At 36.0% G+C, this 13,963-nt stretch overlaps 1 protein-coding gene across 2 annotated transcripts in view; it reads left to right on the forward strand.

Annotated features, from left to right (window-relative positions):
• DIPK1A (divergent protein kinase domain 1A) overlaps positions 1 to 13,963 on the forward strand; it is a 108,720-nt gene that overhangs the window by 90,542 nt on the left and 4,215 nt on the right. For both annotated transcript variants that reach the window (XM_026497608.4, XM_026497607.4), the window contains exons 3-4: positions 8,657 to 8,764; positions 13,159 to 13,335. In XM_026497608.4, coding sequence (XP_026353393.1) covers positions 8,657 to 8,764; positions 13,159 to 13,335 — 285 coding nt within the window. The remainder of the gene's footprint in view (positions 1 to 8,656; positions 8,765 to 13,158; positions 13,336 to 13,963) is intronic.

The raw sequence follows: 13,963 nt of genomic DNA on the forward strand, positions 1-13,963 counted from the left end.
AAAAGGGTGTGTGATGAGCACAGTTAATGGCTGAGAGAAAGAATTCAGGAAAGAGGGAAAAAGAGAGAGGTTGACGATGCAGTGAGAGTGCAGAGAATGGTGAAGATTAAAATAGCGGATGTGGAGAATTGGAAAGGGTGCTGACTAGACTTGGAGAATTTTCAGGCAACCCAACTCTGCTGTTTTTTCCTAAGGAAAAATTGGCAAGATTGTCTAAAATACATTTTTAGAACACGGATCTCAGAAAATGATTTAAAACCTAGTACTTATACATCTGTTCGTTGTTATTGCCCCTTGAGGTACAGTTTCCACAGTTCATGAAATGACCCCTTCGGCGCCAGAGGGTTTCGTAAACTGTAGCTGAAGAGTGCCATCTCCTGGTACTACCAGGTATGTGCAGACAAAGGCAGGATGTGCCGTAGAATCCTCCTAGTAATAAAATCGCAAGACTGGAAAAACCTTTAATATTTTCTGCTGAGTATCCTGTTGTAAAGTTGAATTTATTTATAATCTGTGTCTTTTTAGTTAGGAGATCGTATTACTAAAAGTGATCATAGTTAGTGTGTATGGCCATGCCTGAAAAAACAAACAAAACTGTATGTGGCCAACCGTACTTTTCATATAAGCACATGGGAAATTTGCCTTTGGTTTATGATGGAAGCCACAAGTTGAAGAGCCTGTTCTTTGTGCCTGCCTCTCTGATGCAGGGTTGGCTTGAGGCCTTAGTTCAAAACAGGAATCTGATTCTTGTAGCTGAATGTCAGACTTGTCTTCACTGCTTAACAGTTTACCAATAAGATACTAATTTATTCTTTTTTTAAAACATTTAATGCATTATAGAAAAGTATTAATTTTATCCCCAGTAAGGTTTAAAATCAAAACTACTATGTTTTTTTAATCATGGCTATTCGATGAATCATGGAACACTACATCAAAAACTAGTGATTTACTTACTGTATCGTGACTAACATACATCATCATCATAATAAAGTCATGGTTATTTGATAAACATTTACTGAACACTTAAAATACTAAACTCTTTTCTGTGTGCTAGAAAGGGGAGGTTCAAAGATGAATTTGACCTTGGCTCTGCCTTTGAATCATCTTACTTTCCACAGGGAGGATAACATGAACGTAAATGATGTTAGATTTGGGAGTATAAGGAAAGAAGGGAGGAAGGATGTAGGATCAGGAAGGAAATACACAGTCTCAAGATTATCCACTGGAAGATGGGTGTTGTAGAAAGGGCCACGTCTAAATCTTTACCTGGGGCAGGGTTATAGTAGAGTGTTCCTCTAGATTCGGGAGCCAAAGATCAGGACATTTGAAGCAAATAGCTCTTTAAGTCCTACTCCAGAAGCTGTTCATAATAGAATGTGCTATTTCTGCATAAATACCCAGAATACAGTTCATTCTTTCATTCGGCAAGTACTTTTTATGCACATTTAATTATGTGTCAGGCATTAAGCAAGTCCTAAGGAAACAAAGATGAACGTCCTGTCCCTACGTTGAGTTGCTTGTGCAGAGGGAATGAAAGTGACCAGAGCCCCTTAGTAGGAACACTGTGGACGAGCATCCAACCCAGGCGTTATTAAACCTGCCCACGTGCTCCTCTCCAAGATTAAGTAATTCTGGTGCTTTTACCCCAATGGCTAATTAAAAGCACAGGCTCTGCAGGCAGATACTCTGGCTTCAGATTCCAGCACCACCACTAACCTGCTCTGCAAATTTCTTACCTCTCTTGTCTTAGTTTCCTTATCAATAAAATGGAGATGATGGTAATATCTATTTTTTAGGGAGGTTGTAAAGATTAAAGAGATAAACACAAAAAGCTCTTAGAGTAATGTTGACATATAGAAAACAATATGACAAATACCCATATACCTACCATCTAGGTAGCAAGCTTTTGCCACATTTGCTTCATTTTTAAAAGAAAAAAGCATGGCAGGTACAACTGAAGCTCTCTGTATCCTCCCTGGTATTCTCCTCCCTCCTCCCCAGGGGTAACCACCTCTTGAATTTGATTTGAGACCTACCATCATGTTTTCATACTTTCACCATGTACATATGGGTACATAAACAATATATAGCATTGCTTTGTATGTTTCTAAACTTGAATTGATACTAAACTGCACATATCATTTTGTAACTTTTTCTACTTGACATTGTTTTCAGCATTTTTCCATGTTGATCTATGTAACCTTAAGCTCTTTCTTTTTTTAAATTTAAATTCTAGTTAGTTGACACCTGATAGTTTAATATTGGTTTCAAGAGTAGAGTTCAGTGGTTCATAATTTACATATAACACCAATGCTTTTCCTAACAGGTGCCCTCCTTAATACCCACTACCCATCTATCCCATCCCTCACCCACCTCCCTCCATCAGCTCTTAGTTTGTTCTCAGTAGTTGAGTCTCTCGTGATTTGTTTTCCTCTCTCTCCTTTCCTCCTCCTGAATGTTCTTCCATTTTGTTTCTTAAATTCCACGTATGAGTGAAATCATACGGTATTTTCCTCTGATTGACTTATTTTGCTTAGCATAATACACCGTAGCTCCATCCCTGTCATTGCAAATGGCAAGATTTCATTCTTTTTGAGGGCTGAATAATATTCCATCATATGTATAATGTATACATATGTATGTATAGATATATAATTATATACATGTGTGCGTGTCTGCACACACACACATGCACGTGCACACACATCTTCTTTATCCATTCATCAGTCAGTGGACATTTGGGCACTTTCCATAGTTTGGCTATTGTTGATAATGTACTATAAAATCAGGGTGCATGTCCTTCGAATGTGTATTTTTGTATCCTTTGAGTAAATACTTAGTGGTGCAATTGCTGGATCATAGGGTAGTTCTAGTTTTAACTTTTTGAGGAATCTCCATACTGTTCTTCAGAGTGGTTGAAGCAGTTTGCATGTCCACCAACAGCACAAGAGTGTTCCCCAAGCCTGAGTTCTTTCATTTTAATTACTATAGTATTTCACAGTGAATACACTTCATTTTATTCAGCCATTCTCCTGCTAATGGTCATTTGCGTTGTTACCCATTTTCCACTTACAAACAGTACTACATCCTGGCTGGCACCCTGAGGGCCTCCCAGACTATACCTTGACCTGCTGTTTTTAGAGGGAAAGATTTTTCATTATGGATTCAATTTTTTAATGTTTACTGGTTTTATTCAGATTTTCTGTTTCTTCTTGCATCATTTTCTATTGTTTCTATTTTTCTAGAAAAATTATTCATTTCAAATGTATTGCCATAGTGTCGTTTATATTCACTATCACTACCCTTTTCTTTCCTAATAATCTTTATTTGTGCCTTCTCTTTTTCTCATGATCAGTCTTGTTAAAGGTTTATCTCCTTTGTTAAAGTTTTCAAAGAAGTAGTTTTTGGTATTATTGATCTCTTTCTTTTTTTATTTCTTCTTTTTTTTTTTTTCTACTTCTTTTGGAGGTTTACTCTGTTATTGTTGGGGTCTTTTTAAGCCTCTTTAGTTGAGTGCTTACTATTTATATTCAGTCAGTTGGTTTTTCATCATTGCATTTAAAGCTGTAAATTTCCCTCTAAGAACTGCTTTAGCTGCATCTCACAAGTTTTATTATGTATACTTTTGTTGCTGTTCAGTTCCAAATATTCTGCATTGTGATTTCTCCTTTAATCCACAAAATATTTAGGAATGTGCTTTTTAGTTTCTTAACTTGTCTGTGTTTATATTTACATTATTTTTATTGTTGATTTCTTATTTCTTTGTGGTCAGAGGATGTGGTCTATGTGATCTAAATTCACTAGAAACTCTAACCTGTACCTCTAGGAGGTTTCACTCCAGCTCCTGAGTAAGGCCTCAGAACGCCCACCGCCTTTGCCTCAGTGAAGACACATGCCAGGGAAATTGCTGGCCATCTATTACAAGCAAAGATACCAAACAGATGGTTCTGCATTCCCTAAAGATCTCCAGAGGTTGACCTGGGGAAGAAAGTACTGAGCATCTCCCATGTGGTCCCCCTCAAACTTGAGTCTAGGAAACAGATTGCTCTGCTCCTCCTATGAAAATGAAACCTCATGTTCTTGGTTACAGCCAGGTCTGCAGGAGAGAGCAGGCACGGTCAGGGCTTCAGGAACTTCTCTGGTAGTGACAGCTGAAGAGCAACAGCTTCTGGGTGTTGGCACTTACTTCTTCACACGGGCAGGGCTCTCCATCTCTACCATGGCTATCCTTATCCTCACAGCAAGCTGTAGAAAGTGTTGGTAGGAGGGCCTCTTCAAGAATTGAGTACTTAACAGACCCGACTGTGCTTTGGCTATTTCCTTGGGATCAATGAAAAATTTAAGCCCCCAAAATGAAGGGCTCAAGAAATTATCCACAATCCCTATCCCACACAAGAGAAGCCCAGTGTTGGCCGTCGAATAGGTTTCACGATTCCAAGAACCAGAGCTGGGTAAGATTGATCTGTGAGTAGCATCATGTCATCAGACTGAGGGAACCAGACAGACAAGGAGAATTCTGATGAAGAACCATCAAAAGGTAATTGCAGAAACCAGAAAAGAGCAAGAGATCTAAAGCAAAGATTGAGAGATGAAGGACAGAGAAATTCTTGCAACTACAGGAACATACCATAACTTTGTATTGTTATTTTATATTGGTTAATTCCTTCTTTCTGCTTTCTTTGGATTAATTTTTTTCTAATTTCTTGAATTTTTAATTAATTTGTTTTGTTCTTTGCTCTTTATTAACATAATTAAGATGGTGTTCTTCTTTAAGTTCTTTGATTTTATCATTAGTTTTGTTTTCAGTTTTTGTTCAGTTTCAGTTATTATCAGTTCCTAGATACTGAAAATTTCAATTTGGACTTTCAAGAATTAAAATAACATTTAATTATGTATGGATAGATGTTTTGTTAATTCTCAGTTTTATCATATTGTGATTGGAGAATACCGTTTCTGCCATTTCTACTAAGTGGAATGTATTAAGGCTTTGGTCTAATTTTGTGTTTCATGGGCATTTGAAAAGTCTGTTCTCAAGGCATTTAGATCTACTTGATTAGTCAGGTTTTTTAGTTCTTCTATATCCTTTCTTCACAGAGTTCTTGATCTGTCATGGACTAAGAACAGTGAACTAGGGTCTCCTACTCTAATGCCTTTTTGTTTATTTCTTTTTCTATTTCTTATAGATTTTGCTTAATGAATTTTAATTCTACTTTACTTGCCTTATAGAAACTCATGAATGTAATATCTTTGTTATGGCTCGTATGTTTTATCATTATAAAGAGCCTTTTTTCCCCCAATCTTTTTTAATGCTTTCTCCACCTCTGACTTCAACCTCATCTGGTATAAGATTGTGACTTCATTGTGTTTTCCTTGCATTTGCCTAGTATACCTGTACTGTCCTTTATTTTCAACTTTTTTGACACTGTTTTCTGAGGATATTTTTCTTTCAGTAGATGAGCTTATCCCACTGACATTTAAAGATACGACTTAGTTGTGTAGCACATTTTATGACCTACTTTCTGTTTTTAAGGATTCATTTGGTTTGTATCTTTCTCTAGATGGTGTATATTTGTTTTATGTGTGTTCTTTCTGATAACTAAGGTTTGTGTTCTCTATTTAGCTCTTCTAGTGTTTAGCTTTTTATAATGTAACTTTTAAAAATGTACTTTATTTCTTTAGACCAAGTATACTTATTATAAGCAGTGACAAAATTATAATTCCGTTCATCTCATCTCCTTTGCTCCACCTAGTTTTAATCAATACCTTATTATTATTAGTTCTTCTTGTGATCATTGGTATACTTCTGAATACACTTCTGTCTCTGTTATTTGATTTATAAGACGTAAATGTTATCTTTTGACATTGAATATTAAAGATAAAGAGATCAATCCTTTTGCCAACTTCTGTCTTCTTATATCTTCCCTTCTTGGTTTTTGTTAATTTTATTACTTTTACTGGTATAGTTTATAATATTAACATTCTGAACTATTAATATTCAGTAGTTATTATGAGAATGAGAACTGGAACCAGACTGCCTAGGTTGGAATTTTGTCTTTATCATTTTTTAGGTGTGTGACCTTGAGCAAGTTACTTAACAGATCATCGTTTCCTTGTTTTTACAATGTATATAACAATAGGTTCTGCCTCACTGGTTTGTTTTCATGATAATCAAAGTATAGCACTAGAATAGTGCCTGACATATAATAAGCATCTAGTAATTATCTGAGATCTTATTAATTATTACAAAGTAGATTCCCAGGGTTGTTTTCATCCCGATCCGGTATTTCAGCTGGCTTCCACGCTCAGGTTCTCTGTTCATGTCTTCGTTACCTAAAATCCATTCTCTGGCCGTTCTTTAAGAGACATTAATGGGAGTTCTACTTTCTAATCCTTATATGTTCAAAAACATTGATGCCTTTTACTTGAAAGTTTAAATATGTAAAATAATAGTACCTACTGTTGCGCACTTACTAAAATCACGGGTGATCTGTACTCATTATTATATCATTTTACCTCATAATAATGCTATAATTTTATTATTTATATTTTTTTAAGGAAGCTCTATGCCCAGCATGAGGCTTGAACTCATGACCCTGAGATCAAGAGTCACATGTTCTACCAACTGAGCCAGCCAGATGGCCCCTTCATAATTATGCTATAAGTCAAGTATTATTCATATCCCCTTTAAAAAATGAAAAATTAAGATCCAGGCAAGTCACACTTCCTTTCTCAAAGACTTTGCTGGCATTGCACCATTATCTACCATTGATGTGGCCGTGGAGAAATCTGAGGCCAATCTGATTTATTTTCCTTTAAAGGTGCCTTGATCTTTTTGTCTGAACGCTCAAAGGATTATTTATTTTTGAAGTCTAGTAAAATTCAATGGGATAGGTCACAAGGGTCATTCTGTGTCAGTTTTCTTGGGACACTTTCAATCTATAGTCTTTTCACTTACATGAAGTTGCCTTGAATTCTACTTTGAATATTTTTTCGTTTCTACTTGTTCTGTTCTCCCTCATGTGGACATGCTGGATATCCTTTGTCTTCTGTATCTATAATTTTGTCTCAAATTATTTTTAGTTCTTTTAAATTTCCATTGCCATTTTCTCACTTTTCTTAACCTAGCCCTCATTGAAGTCTTAACTGTGTTGTCATCTGTGCCTCTTTCCCCTGCCCCCACTTATAATGTGGTTTTAATACCTAGGATGTTTTTCCTTTTCTTCCTTTCTGACTTCTGCTAGCTTATTTTACATTTCCTTCTGTTGTCTCATCATCATTTCTTCTGCTTTGACGTCTTGTTTTTTAAGCTGTTTCATTAAGTCCTTTGAATTCACGGCATTATGTTTGGTCCGCTTCATGGCAACATTTTTCTGGAAAATGTCTTTTTATAACATTAGCTTTTCATGTCCTTTCCTCCTTTTTGTGTGTGTGTGTGTGTGTGTGGATTTGCTGTATAGATCTTATCTTCCTTTGGTTATTACTCATTATTGAATGAAAAGAGTTCTTCCTCAACCAGCTATTTGCAGGAAGCAACTGGAGCAGTGAATTGTACTAATAGTGAGGCTGCTATGGCCCAGAGTTTGTGTGTATGTGGGTCATGTGTGAGAAAGAGAAAAAAGGAGAAACATAGAGACAAAAATACTCACACAGATTGGCTTAGCCGGTATTATCTCCCCAGCAGACGCTCATAATATACTCTCCCTCAACCCGTTTCATTAACAGCCTGCCTCTAACTTAGATAACGTTTTTAAGGAATTTATCATTCAGCACTGCCCTGTCCCACTACTTCGTGATGCCAGAGTCAAAAGTTCCCACAGCTTGTGCCCCTTAAGCCTTCACTGTAAATCAGGTGACGGTTCTGCTCCTCAGGCGTACTGCCTCTTTGGTGCTATGCCAACACTGAGAATAAAGTCACAGCAGGTGTTTAATCCCAACATACTCTGGACTCTGGTGAATTTTCACTGAATTTCGTAGGCCATCCTCACTAATTGTGCCTTAGGGTTACCTTGGTACATTATCAACGATGGAGTTTGTGTTTATTTTTCTTATTTTCTTGTTTTTGGGTGATCTCAAGAATGACCAGATGACAGAGGTAATTTTGTTTTGTTATTTTTAAATATTTCGGTATTTTTAAAAAAGATTTTATTTGAGAAAGAGAAAGTGAGAGACAGAATGAGTGGAGGGGGAGGGGCAGAGGGAGAGAGAGAGAAGCAGACTCCCTGCTGAGCAGGGAGCTCCATCCCAGAACCCTGGGATCATGACCTGAACCGAAGGCAGATGGTTAACAGATTGAGCCAACCAGGTGCCCCAACATTTTGGTATTTTAAACTTTAATTTTTTATTTTAAAACCAGAGCCACTTTTTAAAAGAGTGTCTCTGATCTTAGAGCAGGTACCATACCACCTCAGACCATGTTAAGTGGGAAAAATAGCTTCCAAATTCTATGCACACCCTAGTCCTAGCAAGGTCTCTCATCATGTAGCTGGTAAGAACAGAGCTTGGATTCAAATTCACGTCTGTCCAAATCCAGAGCCTGAGTTCTTTCATTATAGAACTTCATCTTAAAGAATACAGATACCTCCTTACATTGTCTTTATTATGTTTCTTCTTTATAAACATTTTTCTATTAACTACTTTTTTGTTTCCTGGTTTTTAGTGTGACAAGTACAAGACTGGAGTTATTGATGGGCCTGCCTGTAATAGCCTTTGTGTTACAGAAACTCTTTACTTTGGGAAATGCTTATCCACCAAGCCCAACAATCAGGTATGGACATTATGAATAAACATTCCAGAATGATGGTACACTCTAATTTTACCTTAAATGAAAGCATTATTAAAAGAATTCTTGAACCAGAGCATTAGGAAATTTTATATACTTCGATTTTGTATGCTTTGATTTACTCATCCAACAGATGTTTATTAATCCCTATTCCCAGTATATTCCAGACATTGTTTAGTTATTAGGAATTCAGTGATGATTAAGATAGATAAGATTACTTCCCTTATGGATCCTATATTAATTAATAGTGACTAATTCTGGGGTATGGGATTAGGGAAACGGAAACAAAAGAGTTTTGCCTTTCATCTTTCTGTGTAATGTGACTTTTAAAAAAATGTATTTATAGCTATAAATGTTTACATTAAGAAACAAGAAAGATATCAAATCAACAAGCTAACTTTACAATTTAAGGAACTTGAAAAAGAACAAACTAAACCCAAAGCTAGCAGGAGGAAATAAATAATACAATTTACAGCAGAGATAAATGAAATGGAGACTAGAAAAACAATAGAGAAAAATCAATGAAACCACAAGTTGGTTCTTGGAAAAGATCAACAAAATTGACAAACCTTTAGCTAGATGGTCTAAGAAAAAAAGAGAAGGCTCAAATTATTAAAATCAGGAATGAAGTGGGGACATTACTGATTCTACAGAAATACAAAGGATTATATGAGAGTACTATGAACAATTGTGCACCAACAAGTTAGATAACCTAGATGAAATGGACAAATTCCTAGAATCAGAAAGCCTATCAATAGAAAATCTGAATAGACCTATAACTAGGAAGCAGTAATCAAGAGTTTCCCAACAAGAAAAGCCCTGAGCCTGTTGCCTTCACTGGTGAATTCTACCAAACATTTAAATCCTTCTCAACCTTTTCCAAAAAATTGAAAAGAGGAAATACTTCCTGACTCATTCTGTGAGGCCAGCATTACCCTGATACCAAGCCAGATAAAGGCACATGTACAAGGAAAGAAATCTACAGACTTTGTGTACATTAATGCAAAATCCTCAGCAAAATATTACCAAACCGAATTAAGCATATTAAAAAGATCATACACCAGGGGCGCCTGGGTGGCACAGCGGTTAAGCGTCTGCCTTCAGCTCAGGGCGTGATCCCGGCGTTATGGGATCGAGCCCCACATCAGGCTCTTCCGCTATGAGCCTGCTTCTTCCTCTCCCACTCCCCCTGCTTGTGTTCCCTCTCTCGCTGGCTGTCTCTATCCTGTCGAATAAATAAATAAAATTTTAAAAAAATAAAAAATAAAAAAAATAAAAAGATCATACGCCAGGGGCGCCTGGGTGGCTCAGTCATTAAGCGGCAGCCTTTGGCCCAGGGCGTGATCCCAGGGTCCTGGGATCAAGCCCCACATTGGGCTCCCTGCCCCCCTAGGAGCCTGCTTCTTCCTCTCCCACTCCCTCTGCTTGTGTTCCCTCTCTCGCTGGCTGTCTCTGTCAAATAAATAAATAAAATCTTAAAAAAAAAAAAAAAAAAGATCATACACCACAACCAAATGGGATTTATTCCTGGAATGCCAGGATGTTTCAACAGACAAAAGTCAATCATTTTAATACACTACACATCAACGGAATGAAGAAAAAAAATCCAACAGGATCATCTCAGTTGACTCAGGAAAAGTATTTGACAAAATTCAGTATACTTTCATGATAAAAACTCAATAAATAGGAATAGAAAGCAACTACCTCAACATAATAAAATCCATATATGAAAAACCCATAGCTAATATCATATTCAGTGGTTAAAGTCTGAAAGCTTTTCCTCTAAAATCAGGAACAAGGCAAGGATGCCCACTTTTGCCACTTGTATTCAGTCAACATAATACTGGAAGTTCTAGCCAAATCAGTTAGACAAGAAACAGAACTAAAAGGCACCCAAATTAGAAAGGAAAAAGTAAAATTATATCTGTTTGCAGATGACATGATCTTTTCTGTAGATCATGGGAGTAGGAAACCTTTTATGGGGAGTAGAAAAACCTTTTATGTAGGAAAAAGTTGTTAGAGCTAATAAATGAATTCAGCAAAGTAGCTGGAAACAAAGTCAGCACACAAAAATAAGTTGTATTTCTATACAGTAAGAATGAATAATCCACAAAGAAAATTAAGAAAACCATTCCGGTGTTCCTGGGTGGCTCAGTCTGTTAAGCGTCTGCCTTCGGCTCAGGTCATGAATGGGACCAAGCCCCGCATTGGGCTCCCTGCTCTTAGGGAGCTTCTCCCTCTCCTCCCTGCTCATGCTCTCTCTCACAAATAAATACATTAACTCTTTTAAAAAAGAAAAAAAAAAAGAAAACCATTCCATTATTCCATTTACAGTAGCACCAAAAAGAACAAAGTACTTAGGAATTAATTTAACCAGGGAGGTGAAGGACTTGTACAATGAAAACGTCAAAGCATTGCTGAAAGAAATTAAAGATATAAACAAATGGAAACATATCCCATGTTCATGGATTAGACGACTTAGTATTGTTAAGATGTTAATACTATCCAAAGTGATCTACACAGAGATTCAGTGAAATCCTTATCAAAATCCTGATGACATTTTTTGCAGAAATATAAAAACCCACCCAAAAATTAATATGGAATCTCAAAGGACCCCAAATAGCAAAACAATTGTGAAAAATAACTACAGAGCTGGAGGACTCATACTTCCTGATTTCAAAACTTACTACAAAGCTACAGTAATCAAAACAATGTGTACTGAAATGAAGATAGACATACAGATCAATAGAGAACCCAGAAATAAGCCCTCACAAATTTGGTCAAATTATTTTTGACAAGAGTGCTAAGACCACTTGATAGAGAAATGACTGTCTTTTCAACAAACAGTGCTGAGAAAACTGGATATCCACATGCAGAAGAACAAAGTGGGACCCTTACCTAATCCATATGCAAAAATTAAGTCAAAACAGATCAAAGACTTAAATGTAAGAATTAAAACCATAAAACTCTTAGAAAAAATGTAGGGTAAAAGCTTCATGACATTGGATTTGGCAATGATTTCTTACTTCTGACACCAAAGGCACAAGCAACAAAAGAAAAAGAGACAAATTGCACTTCATGAAAATTTAAAAATTTTGTGCATCAAAAGAATATCAAATCTACAGAATGAGAGAAAATATTTGCAAATCATATATCCAATAGGGATTAATATCTAGAATATATAGAGAATTCCTGGGGCACCTGGCTGGCTCAGTTGGTAAAGCATGTAACTCTTGATCACAAGGTCATAAATTTGTGCCCCACGTTGTGTATAGAGTTTACTAAAAAAAAAAAAAGAGAGAGAGAGAGAACTCCTAAAACTCAACAACAAAAACCACCAGATTTAAAAATGCACAAAGGACTTGAATAGGCATTTCTCAAAAAAAGATATACAAATGGCCAATAAGTACATAAAAAGATGCTCAGCATCTCTTGATCATTAGGGAAATACAAATCAAAATCACAGTGAGATACCACTTCACACCCATTACGATGGCTACTATCAAAAAATGGAAATTAACAAGTGTTGACAAGGATGGAGAGAAATTGGAACCCTTGTACGCTGTTGGTGTGAATGTAAAATGGCATAGTCACTGCAGAAAACAGTTCCTCAAAATATTAAAATATACTGTTCTTATGATCCAGCAATTTCACTTCTGGGTACAAACCTAAAAAAATTGAAAGCAGAGTCTCCAAAAGATATTTGTACACCCAAGTTCAGGTCAGCATTATTCACAACAGCTAAAACGTGGAAGCATCCAAGTGTCCATCAGCAGTTGAATAGGTATGCAAAATGTGCTATATCCGTACAACGGACTATTATTCAGCATAAAAAGGAGGAAATGCTGACACGTGCTACTGTATGGATCAATCTTGAGAACACAATGCTAAGTGAAATAAGGCAGTCACAAAAAGACAAATTTTGTATGGTTCCATTTATATGAGATGCTTAGAGTAGTCAAAAGTATAAAGACAGAGAGTAAAATGGTGATGCCAGGGGCTGGGGGAGGGGAACAGAGAGTTATTATTTAATTGGTATAGAGTTTCAATTTTACAAGATGAAGAGTGCTGCAGAAGGATTGTGGTGATGACTGTACAACATTGTGAATGTAATACCATTGAGCTGTACACTAAAAATGGTTAAGATGGTAAATTTTATGTTTTTAATATTTTACAATTAAAAAATCGGAAAAAATAAAATTGAGCATGGTCAAAAATATATTTATATAGGCATGCATTGCTTTTATAACCTAGAAGTTACAGAAAAACACTAAATCTCAATGTTTTATTACTTGTTGGTGTGTTTTTATAAGAGGAAGAGTAGTGGTAAAGTTTTCTACTCAGCCTAAACAGTAATTTGTCATTCTTTTTTCACATAGATGTATTTAGGGATTTGGGGTAATCTACCAGGTGTTGTGAAATGTCAAATGGAACAAGCACTTCATCTTGATTTTGGGACTGAATTGGAACCAAGGAAAGAAATAGTGCTATTTGATAAGCCAACTAGGGGAACTACTGTACAGAAATTCAAAGAAATGGTCTACAGTCTCTTTAAAGTAAGTATATCCATTCACATGTTGCTAGTGTGAAGGTACATTCTTCTGAAGAGTTGGCAAGACCTCATCCTAAGCCATAAAAATGTTGCTATTCTTTAACTTCTATCAGGGACTCCATCTTGAGAAAACAATTCAAACAAAATGTGTGGAGGACATTTACATTACATTATTTATGATAGCTAAAAATGTCCAGATATGAAAGGGGAGTTCATTAAGTAGGTGAGCAGCTCTATAGTTTGACACTGTACCTGATACACATTTTTTAAAAGCTGGGGAAAGGGCTAAAATTAGTATACATGCCCTGATGGCAAATTATTTTTTAAAAATTTAAAGAAATATTCATAGAAAGATTAAATATATTAAAAGATAAAAAATTTACAATTTTGGAAAGAATTTTTCTTTTTTTATTGCTGTCATATTTTCACTCAAAATCTTTAAGTTTACATTTTCAGATTATTTTATCCCAAGAACCTTCACAGGGAAATACTTTTTAACCATCATCACTGGAACAATACAACTTGAACAAAATAGTTATCAATGTGTCAACTACAAAATAAGAAAATAATTTTCAGTTGACCCTTATTAACTTCAGAGATGAGCACATTACACTACAATTTTGCAAGTAAAT

The sequence above is a fragment of the Ursus arctos genome, unplaced genomic scaffold (genome assembly GCF_023065955.2).
Source record: "Ursus arctos isolate Adak ecotype North America unplaced genomic scaffold, UrsArc2.0 scaffold_12, whole genome shotgun sequence".
Classification (NCBI taxonomy): Eukaryota; Metazoa; Chordata; class Mammalia; order Carnivora; family Ursidae; genus Ursus; species Ursus arctos.